This window comes from Pungitius pungitius, chromosome 1, assembly GCF_949316345.1.
Source record: "Pungitius pungitius chromosome 1, fPunPun2.1, whole genome shotgun sequence".
NCBI lineage: Eukaryota > Metazoa > Chordata > Actinopteri > Perciformes > Gasterosteidae > Pungitius > Pungitius pungitius.
In genome coordinates this window covers 4,092,235-4,111,163 of record NC_084900.1, presented here as the reverse complement: position 1 = coordinate 4,111,163, position 18,929 = coordinate 4,092,235, and the positions used below count along the sequence as shown (strand labels likewise).

Sequence of the window (18,929 nt, the reverse complement as noted above, 5' to 3'; positions counted from 1 at the left end):
GCTGGTACAATTGTAGAATGTTTGTTTTTATTGACCTTTTTAAACATGTCAATATAAAAGCTGTAACGAAAATGAAACGAAGGAGTTCATGCGAGAAAGTCTAAAGACTGTGTGTGAAGTGAGACCAGTGCTCATCGTTCAAAGCCTCCAAGGAACAACCGCTTAATTTAAAGGAATACAAAGAATCACATTCATTTAAATGCACACATTGTTAACGTTGGTCCTGAACTGGAGCAGCTGGAACCAGAGAAGAGGAATTCTGCTTGTTTCTTCATGTTGAACAACACTTGAGTGAGTAATTCAGCACTTTATTGCCGTGTTCTGCACTCGGTATGTTCTGGTCCATTTAAAAACAATCTCAAAATATAATTCACCTACTTAGTTCCATAACATATGTATGAAACGATAAAATAAACTAAATATTAGACGTCCAAGTGCAAAAATGTAGAAAGCGATGGAATTGTTGAATTTCTAAAAAGATTCATTTTCAAATTAAGTCATTAGTGTTATTTGTAATGTGTGTTTGGCGGTGGCTTACAGCAGAATCACGGCATGTCGTGTGTACTGACAGAAAGCGGCAGATGTGCATACAAGTGCAAAGAGACAAACTTCTCTAGTTTAGCTCTTTGCCATCCAGAACCACTCTGACCCCTGAAAAAATCTAATGTTGGAGTCTCAAGTTACAAAGAATATGTGAGGGAACTCAAAACCCAATCAAATGAAATTGCATCAGACCACAGATTTAACAGTAAAAGCTCACTAAAATGGTAAAAGTAGCCTAAAGCATCAATAGTCATGTCTGTTCCCTCCTTGCTGGCGCTGCGTCCGAGGGACCTTCAGCCGTCGTTGCCGAAGACGGTGTTGAGCTGCTGGGTGACCCTGATGAAGGTGGTCCTGCGGCTCAGCTCCTTCAGTTTGCCCGCGCCGACGTAGGTGCAGGAGGAGCGGACCCCGCCCAGGACGTCTCGTATCGTCCCCTCCACCGGGCCTTTGTAAGGGACTTCCACTGTCTTCCCCTCCGAGGCTCTGGTGGCGAAAAACAAAACACTGGGATTATCCTCAGAGACACGGTTTACTGCGTGCAGCCCGATCCTCCACACGCACGCATCTCTGTGGGCGGGGGAGTGGGGGGGGGCTCTGACCTGTAGTCGGCCACGCCCCCTGCGTGTTTCTGCATCGCCGTGTCGGAGCTCATGCCGTAGAACAGCTTGTACTTCTTGCCGCTCTTCTCGATGACCTCCCCACCGCTCTCCGAGTGGCCGGCCAACATGCCGCCCAGCATCACGAAGTCCGCCCCGGCGCCGAAAGCCTTGGAGACGTCTCCCGGGCAGGTGCAGCCCCCGTCCTGCGGGACGAGCCCGGCGTTACTTTGACAAGATCCTGATTAGAACCGCCGGATCGACCAGAGGGGAGAGTCACTCACGGAGATGATGTGGCCCCCCAGGCCGTGCGCCGCGTCGGCGCACTCGATCACGGCGCTGAGCTGCGGGTACCCCACCCCCGTCTTCTTGCGGGTGGTGCACACGGAGCCTGTAGAGGAAGACACAGGGGGCAAGAGATGACTTTAGGAAAATCCCTCATGGTAACTTCAATATAAACACATATAGACATAGAACATTTTTTTCTCGGTTTCACCTGGTCCGATGCCAACTTTGATGATGTCGGCTCCGGCCAGAATCAGCTCCTCCACCATCTCCCCTGTCACCACGTTTCCTGCCTGAGCCAAATCAAAATGAGCAGAAAAGACGGGTGTTGAATCTAAAGAAATGGGAAACTGTGATTCCTCTTCGGCAGTTCGAAAGGCCACTGACCATGATCGTGTGAGTGGGGAACTTCTCCCTGACGTCTTTGACGAAGTGGACAAAGTGCTCGGAGTAGCCGTTGGCCACGTCCACACAGAGGTACTGCAGCTGTGGCACCGCCGCCACGATGGCCGAAATCCGGTCAAAGTCACCTTCCCCGGTCCCGGTGCTGACCGCTACATTCTGAGGGATGAACGGACAAGGGAAACCTTTGTTACAACAAACACGACCGTAACTAAACGCCGTGACATCGAGGCGGTATAGTAATTAACTCTTTAAGTACCCTCAGGCAGTCGGGATTCTTTTTCGCAAACTCCACCCAGTCATCCACGGAGTAATGTTTGTGAACCGTGGTGAAGAGAGTGAACTAGTGTCGGGGGGGGGAGAAAAAAAAGATAAATACCATTTATGTCAATTCGGACCCCCCCTGTGTTCTCTTTGTTAAATACGCCGCACATCCCCACGCGACGCATCGTTTACTTTGTGCAATGCCTGCGCCATCTCAAAGGTCCCCACGGTGTCCATGTTGGCGGCGATGATGGGGATCCCTTTGTACGTGCCCTTGGAGTTCCTGAAGGTGTAGCTCCTCGTCAGGTCCACCTGGGGAAAAGGCGAGACAAAAGGGGCTTGGATGGATCCGTCCCATTCACTTGAGCACGGATCCACAGCAGGCTCTGCTCCTTGAGGGAGGCCCTCAGGCTGTTCACGCCCACCTCGCTCCTTGACTTGAGGGTGCTTCGCTTTGGACGGAGGAGCACGTCCTTGAAGTCCAGCTTGATGTCATTCTCAATGCGAGGCATTTCGGGGCCTTTGAATCTGAAAGAGAGTGAGATCAGATTTCAGTAGAAAATGCTGGACTCACATTTGAACTTCCTTGTTGACAAACTGTCAAATATGGACATCAAATGCCATTAGCTCGTTTCAAACCGGTCCGAAACGGTAATTACTACGTGGTGGAGAAGTAATAATAAGCCTATAAGCTATTCGCACTGGACCACACGACAGACCCCATGTCAAACTACGAGGTTAGCGATGCCGAAAGAGTCCAATGTTAATCAGCTTGATTGACGTTGACGTCACAGATGTTAGCATCGCAAACGGTGGCCTCGGCACAGATAATGTATTAGTCAACGCATGGGTTGTCTTCTTTAGATAAACACGTGAAATATATTTACCGCTACCTACAGGAAAGTCACGTCGTTTTAGCCCGAGCGGCTAGTTCCGTCATCCGCGGGAAGCTTTAGGAGGACGGACACCGGTTGACAGCTAGCTTGTAGTTCTTTAAAGGGGCTTTGGCCACTCGTTTGCTAACACGCATGAACTACAGATGCCAGACTCGCTTTACGTCACGTCGCAGTGATGACGCAAATGTCACGTCAGTTATTCATGTTCAGGAACTATAGTTTGGGTCGTTATCTTATTTCGTGGAAGCTAATTTAAGATGTGTTCGGGGAAATAATGGACATTTTTCGACGGTAAATTAAGCAAGTGCGAAGACTGAAAAGGCCCGGAACCAAGTTGAAGCGGAACCGTTGTCATACAGACAACTGCAGCCGGAAGCGCTGCGACACACAGGAAACTGCTGTTACATCTGGGAGAGGAATGGATGTCAAGTTTACTCACAGAACTCTCGCATGATTATTATCGTTATTGAAAAATAAAGTCAACACACTCCCGTTTCCGGTCCGCTTCATTTGATAAAGACCCGGCAACAAAGATGCTCATTAAAGTAAAGGTGAGGCGCAGCGAGTGTAACGTTAACGTTTAACGTTATTCCGTTTTAACAGTGAAACCCAACGCGAAGCATCTTAATGGTTCTTACTTCGTCTCGTTGTTATTTCAGACACTCACGGGCAAAGAGATCGAGATCGACATAGAGCCCACAGACAAGGTATTCCACGGTGATTGTCTTTTATTCCCTCTGTGTGCAGGAGATTACTCTCGTGTGTTCACGCCTTACGTTCATCTCCATCCAGGTGGAGCGGATTAAAGAAAGGGTGGAGGAGAAAGAAGGGATCCCGCCACAGCAGCAGAGGTTGATCTACAGTGGAAAACAGATGTAAGAATGAGATCCACAGCTTTAGATATTCTGGATTTTTGATATTGGCAACATTTCCCATGTATACTGAACAGTAGTTAAATATCTAAAGCCCGTTTTTAGGTCCTTCCCACATATTGTCCTTTGGCAACTGAAATTCGTTCCTAAAGAATTGCACTGTTAACTCAGTTCAGTTTTAATAATAAAGGACCTCCCGTCCCCTTTGTCTCCCCCCACAGGAACGATGAGAAAACTGCAGCAGACTATAAAATCCAGGGAGGCTCTGTTCTCCATCTGGTACTCGCTCTGCGAGGAGGACGGACCCCCCTCCCTCCGGGAAGCCGACACTCAAAGACTGCGTTGTAGCCGCACACCCCGGGGGGGGATGTGTGTTGTGGAGTCGCCTGTCGGTATCCTAGGCAACGCAGAGCCCTTTGATGAATGAGTCAGAATAAAACAAAGCCTCGGCCAAAGGTTTGGAACCGAGAGTTAATTTGGCGGAGTTCAGGCCGTTCTCCGACTCTTTCTGCGGCTCCCCCTGTAAGCGTCAGGTCTGCGTTCCACTGATGACGAAAACAGAGAGAATCGTAGCTTAGAGACAATTTGGGGGGAAGCCATCCTTGGGTTACAGCTTTTGCATTCACAAACTGACACAAACGAACCACCTTTTGTTTTATTCATTTTTCTGCAAGTTGCCACTAGGTATCATCAAATCTGAGGCCCCAGGGTGCATCCGCGTAGTAAAAGGGGGGGATTTTGTCTCACGAAGCACCCATTTGTGAGAGATCACAGATTCCAGAATACGAGAGAGTTTGCTTTACACTTTACACTGTCAATTCAGTTCTTTATACGTTCATATGAATTTGATTTGTAAAGTGCAATTTGTATTTTTTGCTGATTGTACATTTAATTTTTTAACAAAAAGACCAGGACTGTAGTTTACATGGATGTTGTTAGGCTTGTTTGTGTGTTTAGAGGAGCAGCATTAGTTTTGGGATCGCTGTGTGAGCACTGTACGCCTCCCCCCCCCCCCCCCAGTGTGTACAGAACGGTGTGAAATACATTTATGCTGACGACTATGACGCCTCATTTTCTTTTTCACCACTCAAAACAGCAGTTAGGTGAAAGTTCACACACTCACCGCCTAGATGATCAGTAAATATGCCGGTTACAACATAGAAATCTTCAGATTTCTACCGTAACAGAGGCCTCTTTTTGGTCTGAATCACAGCAAGAAGTTGCAGCTTGTTGGGGATCCCTGAGCAGCACGAGTCAAAACCCAATCGGTGGAGTTTAAGCAGTAAACGGTGAAGTTCTGAAGTCGGCACAGATCACTCTGCAGTACCGTTAAAGCATTTCCTCCATGAGGTGAAAACACATTTTACAGTGAGAGTTTTTTATGAGAAATTCAGAGCTCATGTCACAAGTTAAAAGTTGAGAAACATGTTTACCGAAAGTAAAGAAAATGAGAAACTGATCGCACAGTGGAATTCAAAAAAATTCAAACCTTAGTGGTTTTTATTTACGAAGAGACAATATACAGACATCTGCATCAATACACAATATACGTACAGCCACAAAACACAATCAATTGTACTTGTAAAGACATCCAAGACACCCTGTTCCCCTTTACAGTTCAACACATTACTGGCCCAACTTTGACAATACTTGATAGTTTTAAAAGGTTCACTTGTCGTCGTCTCTTTCTGGGACTCCCCGGGAAATAAATATCTAGAAGCACCAGTACAGACGTTTTTTCAGATCTGTTGAGTTTTGGTGATCTGGAGGTTCTAGGCAGTGTGCTGTGTGTAAACAGAGAGAAGTGGGGATGCCCTGAGACACTAACAGATTACAGAAAGGCCAAAGACACAAGAGTTTACGTGTGTTATGTGTGCAGGAGTGTTGTTACTATACAAAAAAACGCAACAACATAGGTGTAGATGCGTAACTACTGCCAGACACACACAGAATGGTTCACTCAGGGGTGTTCTAGTATTGTACTAAAATCTCTTCTAGTCAATTATAAGAATAAAAAAGGCTTTTTCTTTAATGTAAAGCTTTAATTTTCACAACCTAAATTAAGAACAAAAAACATTTAAACACTACCTAGATGGTACGCTACAAAAATACTTATTCCATAAAACATGTAAGACAATCAATGCCTCTTTAAAAAATGAAAAATAAAAATATCACGCAGGCATTCACACGTGTCAGTGTTGGGATCTGCCCGGTAACACTCTCATGTCCTGCTTATTCATTCTATTTAACCTGCTGGACTTGATTGTCAGTGTAGTGTAAAATAATCCACTTTGTTGTTGTTGTTGTTTTTGTTACTTCCATAAAAAGTGAAGAATCTCAAAACGGAGGTGCAGGGGCACCCAAATACTGGTTGTCTTCTAAATTAAGGCAATCAATTAGAAGTGTGCAACATTCACCGATGCAAAGCATGGATCACACATCAGCTTTCAGGTGTACGCAGCAAGAGTAAAAAAATAGGACTAGGTGTGTGTGTGTGTGTGATGTTGAGTAGAAAAAAAGAATATCAACAGAAATAAAATTGACATATTGAAAGTAAAATAACAGTAAAATACTTCAAATTATATAAACAATTACTGTAATTACAAAAAAAGACAAACATTTAAGAGTCAGTCACCTTCAAAACAACACAGTACTTGAACTTCAACATGAAATGTCTCGATCAGATTTTTTTTTTCTTCTTTGACAATCAAAATGCAGCTTTGTTGAGTGGATGACAAAGCAACGTCTTTTACAACACAAAGAAACTGTGTGTGTGTGTGTGTGTGTGTGTGTGCGCGGCCATCACAGGAGAACAAGAGTCTTTTGATAAAAAAACAACAACATTAAAACAGTAGTGCACGAGGAGTGTGCAGGGAGTGTGTGTGTGTGTGTGTGTGTGGGGGGGGGGAGAGAAGCGGGACAAAGGTGTGTGTCGATGTGTCGGGTTTATTAAGGCGCTCTGTGTTGCACTTTTGAAAAGACCCCGAGCAGAAGAGCCTGAGGTCATATTACTCTAAATATCTATACGTGGCACATCCGTTACTGATAGATACGCAACCAAACAAAACTAGTAAATACACTACAAACTGTTGTGTGCGTTTGCATGTTTGTGTGTGTGTGTGTGTGTGTGTTTGTTTGTTTTGCGGCAGCCGGAGACTTTCAGCAGTCGGCCGACTTGTGGTTGTCTCCGTCCTCCTTGGACAGAGGGGACCGGGCCTCCTTCATCTCCTCTCCTTCCTCTCCGCCCTCGCCGCCGTTGCCCATGGCCGGGTAGACCACCACGCAGAACTTCTGGCCCAGGTACGTCATCTTGTCTGGGAGAAGAGTGGGGGGGGGGGGGGCAAAGGGTTTTTAGGATCAGGGCGGCAAAGGCCTTTTTAATTGTTCTTTGTTTTCCTTGGAAGACGACGACTGACACTTACTAACGAGCGCGTCGAAGCACTGTGGCTTGTTGTCCCAGTAGACTCCCAGGAAGTAGACGGGGACGCCGGTCAGCATGATGGCCAGGCCGATGCCGCACACCACGGGCTCCGAGTACAGGGAGAAGATGAGCAGGAAGGCCCAGAAGAGGAGGTAAATCACCGGCCAGATGAGGCTGATCTGCAGGAGACAACGCACCAAATGCCGCGTCACACTCGTGTGACCCGTTTGCTAGTTTTTGCGCAGCGATTCGACCCTCTGAACCCCCTCCCCGCAAACGGACCTTGATCGGACGGTGCATGTCGGGCTGTCTGATACGCAGGACGATCTGCCCGGCGACAGTGACTCCGTAGAAGAGGTAGTTGATGAAGCCCACGTAGTTGATGAGGGTGTACATGTCACTGGTGCACAGCATGAGCAGGGTGGACAGGCACTGAGGAGGAAACGAAGGAGGAGGAAGCTTCAAGGGTCTGTCTGCGGCTTCAGGGGGGGAGGGGGGGGGGGGGGGGGCGCCGTGGGAGAAGCTACTCACGGTGAAGAGCAGAGCCGGGATGGGGGTGCAGCGTTTCACGTGGATCATGGCCAGCAGGCTGGGCAGGTGGCCCTCTCTGGCTCCAGCGAAGAACAACCTGCGGACGCACATCCATGTTTCGCATGACGGAAAAAGAAAAAAAAAGGAAGGGGGGGGGGGGGGGGAGAGACCACAGAGCCCCGCGGCAGGAGATCAGAAAAAACGCCGCGGTTCGAGCCAATTTACCGCGAGGACGTGAAGAGGGATCCGTTGACTCCCCCGAAGGTGGAGAGGGCCACAGAGATGGGCATGATCCACGACATGACTCCCAGCAGCTTCTCGCCAAACGTCTGGAGGAGGGAGGGGGGGGGGTTAGGGTTAGAGGTCGCAGGAAACAGGAGGCTGATTGAGAGGAGCTTATCTCATCACGCAGCCAACTGAGGCTCAAAAGCCATCGCGCCAACACATCCGACTCACTAGAGGGCGCCATTCTGCTACCGAAGGTGTGTGCCCGTGTGTTTGTGTGTGTGTGTGTGTGTGTGTGCGTGTGTCACAGTCACGCGATACTCACCACGGCAACGGCGTTGGAGGCGAGCAGCTCCTGGGGACTCATGGCCGTGACGTAGGCGATGTTGGCAAAGACGTACACGAAGGTCACGAGGGGAACGGAGATGAAGATGGCCCGTGGAAGGTTCCTGGAGACGATGGAAGCAGCGATGTCAAGGAGAGGAGGAGGAGGAGGAGAGTTGAAGAGACAAAAGAGGAGCAGGGGGGGGGTGTTTAGAGACCTTACGGGAGGTGCATTCATGGACACCGGGGTTATTGAAAAACATGGGATTGTTACAAAAGACAGAAGATTCCAAGGAAATGAAGGAAATAAACCACTAAATTCAAGCAGAAAATTGAGAGCTTAATGAAATGCTGCTAATCAGTGAAGCTGCTGAGGGCTACTTTCCCCCCCCCCCATTCTGTTGTGCGGGACGGCGCTTTTTAAGCTTGAGACATGAGCAGCAGAGCTCAGCGTCTTACACGTAAGGGTCCACCAGCTCCTCTGTGACGTAGTTGAGGAAGTTCCACCCTCCGTAGGCGAAGGAGCCTTGTAGGAAGGCTAACGCTATCAAACCCACGTCGTACTCCTGGAAAGGCTCGAAGGCGTTGGCTGGCTCCAACCAGTAGTACTCTCCTACAGGTGGGGCAGATAATGCATAAGACGAGGGGACACATTTTTAATTTGTAGTCGGAAGCATTTTTATAAAATGCAAAAAACGACCTGTCGGGACCTTCTTACATTCTCCGTGGTCCGGTGCATTCCTCCTGTAATCCCCCCTTGAGCCGGGTTTTCAGAGAGCATTAACGTATTTCTACCCCCCCCCCCCGTACCCAAAGTCTCCCATCGGACCGGACCCGTCACACAGCTTCAAAGGCTCGGGGCAGAAACGCTCATTTGGTTGTTTCAGGGGGTCCCACCCTCCGTGGCCCCCTGTGATAACTGGCCCCTCAGGCCGTGCTGAGACAGCAGACCCACCAAGGCGTGCCGATATCGGCAATGAAAGGGGCCGCATGAACTCGCTGACCCCGGGCGACTTAAGGTCGACTCGCGGGACGAAGAGCGCGGGGTGGTGGGGGGTGGGGGGGAGCTTACCCTTGCAGATCTGCACCAGGCCCATGACGATGATGAGGGCGAGGGCCAGCAGCTTGCCGGCGGTGAACACGTCCTGCACCCTGGTGGCCCACCTCACGCTGGAGCAGTTCACCCACGTCAGCAGCACTGGAGGAGCGCAGAGAAGACAAGAACACGCCGCGACGCAGGGTTAGCGCCGATTGATTATGACACCGGTCCCTGTCCCGGTCCCCCCCCCCCCCCCCCCCCCCCCCGTTGTGCTTCAAGATCATTCCACGCGCTGCAGCAACATCGCGTTTTAGCTCTCGTCCAACTGTCTGTGAACCTGCACCCTGCATTTGATGAGATACGCGCATTGCTCTGCAGAACAAGACTTGCGTGTGCAGAGCGATTAAAAACACGCGTGACGTGTCTCAAGGTGTGACGCGTTGCCTCATCATTGCAGAGAACTCCCCCCCCCCCCCCCCCCCCCCCCATTATCTCCTACAGGATCCCTTTTGCCTTACATGCCGTGGATTAGTTTTCTGTCTGCCTTCCGTGGCAACAGGCCAATAGGGTGTTGCAGTGAGGTGCAGTGAGGTGCAGTGAGGGCGTGGGGCGGGGGGGGGGGGAGAAACCGAACTGAAATAAACACTGTCGCCGGCCAGAAAAATAAATCAAACTTACACCTTTGTTGGTTTGTGAGTACACAAAGTTGTTTGTGGAACTGGGGGATCTTTCCCCGCTACCCCTCTGCGTGCCGACTTCTCAGAAGACACGGGGGGGGGGGGGGGGGGGGGGGGCCTCAGCTGTCTAAGCTGAGTATACAAAACGGGTGTATGGAAACCTGCTGTTTGGTCACCCGATCCCGGCCGGGTTTGGTGGTAAAGTCTCCCGCTGCTCTTCAGCAGAGGGAAGAGAAACGCGTGGATCGTGGCCGACCGAAAGCCTCATCTGCCAGCGGACGCCATGTCACATGACGTCCCTTCCAACTCCAGGGGGAAAAAAACAACAACTCTGGCCGAAGCAACACTACTTCTAAAAAAAAAAACTCCCCAAAAAGATGATTAAAAAGATATTTGTCCTCCCTGAATTTCATCAAAGGATGTTTATTTGACCTTAAATGGTAAATAACAGAACAGTCTGCTTTTGTAACCCTCCGAGAGGCCAACGGGCACACACACACACGCACACACACACACACACACACACACACACACACACGCACACGCTCTTCTCCCGCATCAACCTGGCGGCTGCATGCGGTATTTGGTAAGCGTGTGTGAACTTTGCTGAGGGATTCAAATCAACAAGCGAAACACATGCATCCATTGGTCTCCCCGGCGCTACAGTCCGACTGAGCGCTCGCTGACTACAGGGCTCCAGAGGAAAGAACGGGGAAACGGGGTTAAGGGCCGGGACAAGTCGGGTCTTAATTTAGCAAATATGTTCCCCTGCTTTGAAGAACCTGGGAATTAAAGACAGCCACGCAGTACAAGAACAGCAACCGTGTTTTAAACCTCCGGGGCCCGTCTCAACAAACCCACTCATAACAGAACCCAGAGACGTTTTTTTATTGAAGCTGCCGCTGCGGAAAAAAACGTGGACTTTCAACCGATTAGTGCGTGTAATCCCGGGGCATCCCGTCCGTGCGCTACTCACAGAGGCAGACGGCGGCCAGCAGGCGCAGCCCGTTCTCCGGCGGGAAGCAGGTGGGGAACAGGGGCTGCAGGACGTAGTTGGAAAACGTCAGCGCGATCACGGCCTGGTTGGTCGGGTAGATCACCAGAACGGCGATCCACAGCCGCAGGAACCTGAGCAGAGAAAAAGGGTCCGGGGGGGGGGAGGGCGAGGGGGGGGTTACAAGCGGTTACAAACACAGAGGCTGGGGAGAAGCAGCGGGGTGTTGGGAGAGACCCGCAGGAGGAAACCCATCACAAAGGCCCCGCAGCGCATATACATCCTTCCATTTACTGCAGGTTGTTTCTGATGAAAAAAAAAAAAAAACTCAAAAGTCACAGGCCTCATAGTACACTCAAAAAGGTCTTTGTAGTTGTGTCAGTGTATTAAACCCTTTTGGAGATGTCCCCCTGGGCTTTAGGATCCGTGGTGGGAAACGCACAAAACATTCAATGGAAGAATCATTAAACAACGGCACCCTTTACCGGCAAATAGAATTTGACAAATTCCAGTTTGGCGGCTCGGTCGGGTGACTAATTAAGGAGTGATCGGCCTGTTTAACTAGTTGACACCCGAAGGACATTGTGTTCCAATAATTTGTTAACTGCGGTACAAAACTGACAGGGGCGAGGGTTTAGCCTGCCAGGAGAAACCAGACGAATGGCTTCCGTTGTGGGAGTTTTCATTCTAACTAGTTCGGGAGAAGAGAATTTGTTTCGATTCGTTTCTAGTTTCTAATAAATCTAATAAAAGTCTTAATGAGCGATCAAAATTGTAAAAAGTAAATGTATGGCCTGCAAGCAGGAGGTCGAATGTGTACTACAGTGCTCTGTGGAGACGGCGTCCGAGCATCTATACACACGAGGAGGTCAAATACAGTGGCGGCGGGTGAACTTGCGCTTGCAAAGTTGCAAACTTACTGCGAGTGACAGTAAGCAAAAGGTTGACTATGTGGTCGCAGGCTGTTCTGTGTGCGAGATCATGCCGACTCGCCCTCCTTCCGTCGCACAAACCCAGAGTTTATCTTCAATACAATTGACAATTATCGCTCTTTTAGCATGTTAGAACATATTTTACTGTTACACTTTGCCATGGAATTCCCTGAAAGCTTATCATATCATATGACGAGGGATCATTACACCTGACTGCGTTAACAGGATTGTTTCTCACTGGAATGTGTGTGTGTTTAATGCAAAAATGTGCGTTTAAACGCCGACTGAACCCTTCCACGCAGGCACCAACAGGACTCAATGGCTTGTCGCCGCTTTTAACCAACTTCATACGCTCAGTGCGTCCTATGGCGTCCTATAGCAGCCCATATCCTGCATATTGCGGGTGTGTCGCAACCCCCTCGGTGGTCCCCGGGACAACAAAGGCCCTTTGTACTTGAAACGCTATCCGCTCGGAGTCGCGTCGAAAGCGGTCGCCGTTACGAGCGCTTCCTCTTCTCCTTCGCCGAGCCCGCCCGCTCGGCCAGGTGCGACGGGCTGATGTAAGCGGTTCCGTTACTGTGGTCCTCGACTTATGCGGTACACACACACACACACACACACACACACACGAAAATGAAGATGAAAAGTGCAGGACAATGAAAAAACAAACACCGCTTGAACAGGATTTATTTATCCTAGGCAGCGGGCTTCAAACCCCGACCACGAGGTTCCTGGAGGGAGGCGTTCATTGATGTGTATTGATAGCCTCTGCACAAAGGGCTAGAAACAATCATTGACTGTTTGGTCTGGTTGAATTCCTCTCCCGAAATACCCCGATAATATGTGTTCTTGCGATAGTTTGAGAAAAAACAAAACAATGGGCTAATCTGTGTTTACAGCCCGGGGCGAAGGCGCAGTGTGTGTGTGTGTGTGTGTGTGTGTGTGTGTGTGTGTGTGTGTGTGAAATACACGCTAACAAACGATGTTGTTTTCCTCAGAATTGAAAGGATTGTGGTTCCCAACCCTTTGCGACCATCTGGTTTTAATAAGGTTTGTTTGTCTGACTGGACCGCAGGTAATCGGCCTCCTGCTTTGGATGAAGATGTCTGACCTCCATGAGCAGGCTCATCCGCCCGGATGAAGGGGAGAACCTGCTCCTGTTGGTGCGCTCAACTGAATCCACGTCAAATTAACTTCAATTGTTTTGGGATTTGCCTTTTTTTCCAAAAAAGAACATAATAGACGTAACGGTCGACCTTCATGTTGATTATAAATAAATCCACCTTTTGCCTTAAAATAACTTGCAGTTATTGTGGAAAAACAGAACTCGGGATCTCATAAAAGCACACGCGAGCGCCCCCCCCCCCCCCCCCCTCGGATGGTTTCCATCTGCTGGCAGATGGGCGAGCGTCTCACCCGGCCAGCCCCCCGAAGATGTCCTTGACGTAGGAGTAGTCTCCCCCCGACTTGGGGATGGTGACGCCCAGCTCGGCGTAGCACAGCGCCCCGATGGCCGTGATGACGCCCGTGACGATCCAGACGATCAGGGCCACGCCCACCGAGCTGGCGTTCTCCATCACTCCCTTCGGGCTGACGAAGATACCCGAGCCGATAATGTTACCTGAGGGGGGGGGGGAGAAAGAGAGGGGAGAGTCTGGTGTCAGTACAGGTTCAGGGAAATGAGCCAAGCATAGAATAAATACTTAACTAGAAAAGGGGCCTTTTTTAAATTCACACACAAACTGGGACAGCCAGAACCTATGAAGTCACCTAAACCCCCCCCCGATGTGCATAATTGTGCGTGTTGTTGGTGCCAGATGCAGTGAGGGGAGACACAACAGTCAATGAGGGACTGCTAGCTGCACAGTTTGAGCGAAGCGGAGCCATCGGGGCAGAAAAGGAACTTCTAACCTCTAATCTGCTGACTTTGCACAGAGTAAGGATAAGATGGCACGAGACCGAGTGGGGTGAAAGAGTACAAAGACAGAGGAGGGGGGGGGAATAAAACCGTGGCAGAGTCAATGAGCATCACGGTGCCCGGTATTTCACGGCAGAACTGAAGCATAGGGGGGAGGTTCTGGAGCAACATGAAAGCCGGCGAGATTATCCTCCAATCAGATTCAGCTGACTGGGTCGACTGGGCTTGGAACGTTGAGAGGGGGGGGGGGGGGAAATGAAAAGGTGTCTTGCTCAAAGGTTGAAGGTTAGGGACAGTGACTGGATGATAGGGGGAGTTTACAGTTTTACAGCACAAATGTAAAAAGTACAAATGGATGACTTGGTGGTTTTCTCATCTTTGGCTCTTAAGCTATTAGACGGACAGATTTTGATTACATTGCATCTTCAGGTATATGAATATAATTATTAGAAAACTGAACTAAACTACTATAACCAAAGATCAATTAATAACCCAAACATCAGATAAGGTTAGAGCAATGTACTGAAATGTAACGTCAAATGGAAACGCTCCAAACCGCTGATACGGTGGACATCTTTATGTCCACAGTGTGGTCGTCAGTGCATGAACTTTGACATCTGGGCGGTGAAGGGAGGGGAGGGGGGGGGGGGCAAAGTATGCCTCAACTCAGCGTTTTCCCCTCAAACTCCCCGACGTGCTTACGGTTTGCGGAAGCAGATGAGAGGCGGCGTGCTGGTTTCTGGTCCGAACGGCTTCATTACGAGACATTTACTTCAGGGCGAGCAAACGTGCGCGTTGGCATGTTGTGTGTCGGCGCGAGACATGCTGACTCTGTGGAACCGCTTTAGGTTTCCTGTACTTGTGGTCTCTTTTTTTTTTTTTTTTTTTTATATACATGCTTTTGTCTTCAACTACAAGAACAAGAGAGAACATGACATTTAAAACACGAAAAAAATGTTTAAACTTTAAATCCGAACCAAATGTTCCTTGTCATATTTGTTTGTTTCTTTACGTCTCTCAGGGGGCCTCGGCCTCTTCCAGCTTCCATTTTTTTTTTGTTAATTTGCTTTATCGCTCTGCAGAGGAAGAGGCTCGGCCCTTCACGTGCGCCCTGAGCACACGTTCACGCTTCTCCTCCTGGACTTTGTTTGATGCCCTCTGACTGCAGGGTGGGTTATCAACCAGTTTATAATTCGCTCATAATTACAATGGTTTATCATTCGTAACAAACCCAATGAATCCGAGTGGAGGCCACACGTGCAAACGCAAGAGACACAACCGATGAACTCTGCCGGGTTTTTTTTTTGTTTGCCGCCACGACACATGATCGACAGCAGCGGACCATGAATATTAAAAAGCACGTGTGTGTTTGCGCAGCCTCTTCATAAAGCCTCTCTGGGGATTAGAGCTTGCGTTAAAGCCCTGTTCAAACAGCCCCCCCCCGAGCTGATGCAACCTGCTGCCTGGCCCTCAGCCAGGGCCCCAGGGGGCTTTGTGAGTTATTATGACCCCAAATCAATCCACGACGCCGAGGCAATTCGCGAGAAAGGGGAGAGTTTGGGCGATCTCTGGGGGGGGGGTTTGAGAGACACGAGGCATGAGCCGAGCGCACACGTCTCAATGGAGGCGAAACGTGTGCATGTTACGGAACACACTGGCTCAGACGGGGCTAAGCCGGGCAAAGCTAATAAAAACAGCATTCTCAGGGCAGGGCCTTCCTCCAAGCAAAGTTCCCAACTCCTGATTGTGCACATTTCTGGATTCATGTGTATGAGAGAGAGAGAGAGAGGGGCCCCTTGTGCGATGGTGACAATGAGTGACCTTGGTCAAGGTGCTGAAGAGGAGGCTGCCAAGGACAGTACGGTGGGCCCCCGCCGGGCGGCGTGCACTCTGGACGGCCGTAAAGCAATCGCCCCTCAGATTTCACGCCGCCAGGCGGTTTCCTTTAACGTCCGGGCCGTAAACGGCTCAATCAGCGGCGTTATCTGCGTGCCGTCGCGCAGATACGCTCGAGTGTGCACGGGGCAACTGGGGAGACGACGTCAGCAGCTTTCGAGAGCCGTCGTTCTAGAGAAACGTGTGTAAATGGGTCAAAGGTCGGCTTGAGAAAGACCTTTCGCGGTGAACCCTCCAGGGGTTTAGGCTGTAAATCACAAAGTGAGCAAGAACACAACCTCCTCGACAACACTTTCAAAGCTGCTCTCCGTCTGTCTCTCTCTCTCTTCTCCTCCCGTTACCATGGAAACGCAAGAGCGAATGAGTCAGCCCCTGTACTCTTCATCCTGCCAAGGTCAGACCACACACGCGTTCACCTGGACAACCTGTGCCGCGTTCCGCCCCCCCCTATCGATCCACCTGGCGTCTGAATGTCTTTATCTCAGATCATATAATGAATGAAGATTCAATACAATAAACCAAGATAATTTGTTCCAAAGAGAAGGTCAGGCAGCTCTGCCAGATTGTTAATGACCAATCTGCATCATCATTTACCGGAGTCTGACCATAACGATATAGTAACGAGGTTGTGTAAACTACTTAGATAAGATAATTGTGCACCACATCTCAAAGAAACACGGATTGCATCACCACGGATTCACATGCACAATCAGCACTTTTGAAGTTTGACTTAATTATTTAGTTGTTTTTTTTATTTCAAATACAACCGAGTCAGTCATGTGATCCAGACTTTTGTGAATGGGCCTTAAAGACCACTACGTTACGTTTGCGCCAACCGCTGTGCACGCGCGCGTGTAGGCGCGGCGCACATCTGTACCCGTGTTACGTTCGTCCTTATCGCGAACGCGCCACAAACGTGAAGCTCCGGCATAAACCCGCTGACAAGGTCATGGCACTGAAAACACACAACACCCGCCCTCACCTTTCGCTCCTTCCTCGCTCTTACGTTTGACGGTTGGCCGCGTGTCGAACACACACACACACACACACACAAGAGAAAGTGCACGACAGAAAGCGGTCCCCAGAAGGAGTTAAGAGTGAAAACACACTCACCGACAATGATTCCGCAGGCGCTCACAAGACCGATTTCCTTCTTGAGGGCCACCCCGCCTCCGGAGTCCTTTTCGCCGGCAGCATCCCCCCCGGCGGAGCCCGACGTGCGCTTTCGTGCACCGTCCGTCATTTTGTGGACGGTTGGACTTTTGTAGATGTAGTTGTTGTTGTTGTTGTTGGAGGGTTTTTTTTTCAACCTTCACTTACACCACCCGGCCGCAGAAACGTACCGCGCTTATCTGAAGAGGAAAGTTGTTGCGCCGTCAGCAAACTGGGGCAATACGGGGTGTTTTTTTTTTTTATCAATAAAAATGAAAATGAATTAATGAATTGAGTTCAGGCAGATGGGGGGGACACTTGCGCCAAAATATCACGTGTCCTTTACCTCAAGGTATGAGTACGAGCTCACATCCAACTGAGTCACCGCTGCTGCTTCGGCGCCACAGGTCCCGGTTCTAAACGCGCACCGAGTCCACAAAAAAGCGCATATTCCCGTGCAGTTGCTTTAAAAGTCACTCAAGGAAATAAATAATGCGTCTCAAATATTTCAGAAACTACCAAAAAGCTGTCACCGTTTCCGTGTTTCCAGGTGTGACCAAGTCATCATCTGCGCACAACCAGAAGCCGTTCAGGTCCCGCCTCGCGCACACCCGACCTGCGTCTAGTGGTTATCCATGGTCCTCTTCATATTAGTAAAGTAGCGCCGCCCCCCCCCCCAAAAAAACCCGCCTATATTTCCCCCCTTCTTCTGCCCCCCCCCCCCCCCATCCCAGGACCCTCCCATCACTCTCCCGACCATCAGCTGTTCCTCTGCTGCTAATGCTGTGTGCGCCAATAGATTCGTCCCCAAACAAGGCAGCTTGTGCATGAAAAGCAAACAAGAGATGTCGCTTGTTTTTTCCTCGGCACTTCCTCTAACCGTCTGTTCCGCTCTCACGCACACGCACACGCACACAGAGAAGACACTTATTATTCAAGATGCAGCGGCAGGATCTATATTTAGCCCTTTCGACAAGAAGTCACTCGATGTGATGCAAGGCTGCTGGTGCGCGGCGTCTCGCACGCTCACACCACGCTGCTTGGTTGTTTCCACCTCCCCCCCCCCCCACCTCAACCTGAGGCGTGACCCTGCAAAAACAGGGTGCTTTTAGTGAATGATTTCACGTTACATCAGAGTTAATCGTGCCTGTTGGCCGTTTGTTGGATATTTGTCTGCATGCAAATATTTCCTCCCTCCCCCCCCCCCTGCCGAAGCGTATCTCGCTTTTATCTTTCCGAGGCCATTTTGGGACAACGGACTTGAGTTGAACGTATGCATGAAAGCAGACTGAATAAAAAGAGTGTATTTCCCTTTAAATCAGGATACACATGCAGCGAAAGAGGAGTTATTTCCTCATTCTTTAAAAAATGGCAACAAACAGAACGAAAGTAGCGTTGTGCTTACGGAAACATATTTCCAGCCTTATTCATCCTTTTTTCGTTGACTTTAGAACGATAAAAAAAGAAGAATAAATTGACGCAGAACAACGACTCGTCTTTGCAGAGTGAAAAGCAGAGTAAACTCTGGTGTTTTTGTTGTTTATGCGCATGTTGTTGCAGAATAAGATCACCGTTAAAGGTGAAGCAGCAGGAGGCCTTGGGCCTCGGGTTTGGGTTTCGGTAAAAGGATCCCGAGTGTACCTGGTCAGTGAAGCGGGAAGGGGGCGCACGCGGCTCAACCGGGCCGTGCACGTGCATCGCCATTCGCTCACCAGCCTAGCTCTTGGGGGGAGGGGGGGGGGGCCCTGTGGTTTATGGTACTGGTGTTGTACTCAGTAGTTCATTCCTATGTGGACCGGTGCTTCAGGTTCTGCAATCTGAAACCCACACATGTCTTTTTCAAGTGACCTGATGACCAGGAAATCTGCCGATCAATACGTCCATAGGAAGGCTCTCTGATGGAATATAATGACCTCGTTGGCTCTGATGGTGTCAATGGCGTCGGTTCCCAGCACACTGATT

The 18,929-nt window shown here is 49.7% G+C and overlaps 3 protein-coding genes across 8 annotated transcripts; 1 reads left to right on the top strand and 2 right to left on the bottom strand.

Annotated features, from left to right (window-relative positions):
- Positions 1-5: 5 nt before the first annotated feature.
- Positions 6-3,082, bottom strand: gmpr2 (guanosine monophosphate reductase 2). Of its 2 annotated transcripts, none has more exons than XM_037477973.2 (9): positions 2,988-3,082; positions 2,516-2,618; positions 2,283-2,402; positions 2,086-2,169; positions 1,812-1,985; positions 1,636-1,717; positions 1,424-1,530; positions 1,143-1,345; positions 6-1,026 (listed from the first exon to the last, which is right to left on the bottom strand). In XM_037477973.2, the coding sequence occupies exons 2-9, from the start codon at positions 2,600-2,602 to the stop codon at positions 837-839; spliced, it is 1,047 nt and encodes a 348-aa protein (XP_037333870.1). In that variant the 5' UTR covers positions 2,603-2,618; positions 2,988-3,082; the 3' UTR covers positions 6-836. The 2 variants fall into 2 exon arrangements, with proteins under 2 accessions (XP_037333870.1, XP_037333871.1); XM_037477974.2 differs by having other exon boundaries at positions 2,978-3,049.
- Positions 3,083-3,343: 261 nt separating this feature from the next.
- Positions 3,344-4,919, top strand: nedd8 (NEDD8 ubiquitin like modifier). The gene is made up of 4 exons (XM_037477976.2): positions 3,344-3,537; positions 3,646-3,693; positions 3,779-3,861; positions 4,080-4,919. The coding sequence occupies exons 1-4, from the start codon at positions 3,520-3,522 to the stop codon at positions 4,204-4,206; spliced, it is 276 nt and encodes a 91-aa protein (XP_037333873.1). The 5' UTR covers positions 3,344-3,519; the 3' UTR covers positions 4,207-4,919.
- Positions 4,920-5,336: 417 nt separating this feature from the next.
- slc7a8a (solute carrier family 7 member 8a) lies at positions 5,337-17,617 on the bottom strand. Of its 5 annotated transcripts, none has more exons than XM_037477972.2 (13): positions 17,501-17,616; positions 17,314-17,383; positions 16,929-17,199; positions 13,418-13,622; positions 11,052-11,203; positions 9,432-9,557; positions 8,819-8,972; positions 8,361-8,484; positions 8,036-8,139; positions 7,811-7,907; positions 7,562-7,711; positions 7,281-7,458; positions 5,337-7,172 (listed from the first exon to the last, which is right to left on the bottom strand). In XM_037477972.2, exons 3-13 carry the CDS (start codon positions 17,056-17,058, stop codon positions 7,018-7,020), a joined length of 1,575 nt encoding a protein of 524 aa, XP_037333869.1. In that variant the 5' UTR covers positions 17,059-17,199; positions 17,314-17,383; positions 17,501-17,616; the 3' UTR covers positions 5,337-7,017. The 5 variants fall into 5 exon arrangements, with proteins under 5 accessions (XP_037333869.1, XP_037333868.1, XP_037333865.1 ...); XM_037477971.2 differs by having other exon boundaries at positions 16,929-17,167; XM_037477968.2 differs by having other exon boundaries at positions 17,314-17,617.
- Positions 17,618-18,929: the final 1,312 nt, after the last annotated feature.

Excerpts from the sequence above, each read along its gene's own strand:
- gmpr2 (XM_037477973.2), bottom strand. The coding sequence starts at position 2,602 with ATGCCTCGCATTGAGAATGACATCAAGCTGGACTTCAAGGACGTGCTC. Across the intron at positions 2,403-2,515 it reads CCCTCAAGTCAAGGAGCGAG|GTGGACCTGACGAGGAGCTA; the intron begins GTGGGCGTGAAC and ends CCTTTTCCCCAG. Across the intron at positions 1,346-1,423 it reads TGGGGGGCCACATCATCTCC|GACGGGGGCTGCACCTGCCC; the intron begins GTGAGTGACTCT and ends CTCGTCCCGCAG.
- nedd8 (XM_037477976.2), top strand. Across the intron at positions 3,694-3,778 it reads ACATAGAGCCCACAGACAAG|GTGGAGCGGATTAAAGAAAG; the intron begins GTATTCCACGGT and ends ATCTCCATCCAG. Across the intron at positions 3,862-4,079 it reads ATCTACAGTGGAAAACAGAT|GAACGATGAGAAAACTGCAG; the intron begins GTAAGAATGAGA and ends CTCCCCCCACAG.
- slc7a8a (XM_037477968.2), bottom strand. The coding sequence starts at position 17,058 with ATGACGGACGGTGCACGAAAGCGCACGTCGGGCTCCGCCGGGGGGGAT. Across the intron at positions 8,973-9,431 it reads CCTGGTGCAGATCTGCAAGG|GAGAGTACTACTGGTTGGAG; the intron begins GTAAGCTCCCCC and ends CCCCACCTGTAG. Across the intron at positions 7,712-7,810 it reads TCCCGGCTCTGCTCTTCACC|TGCCTGTCCACCCTGCTCAT; the intron begins GTGAGTAGCTTC and ends TTTCCTCCTCAG.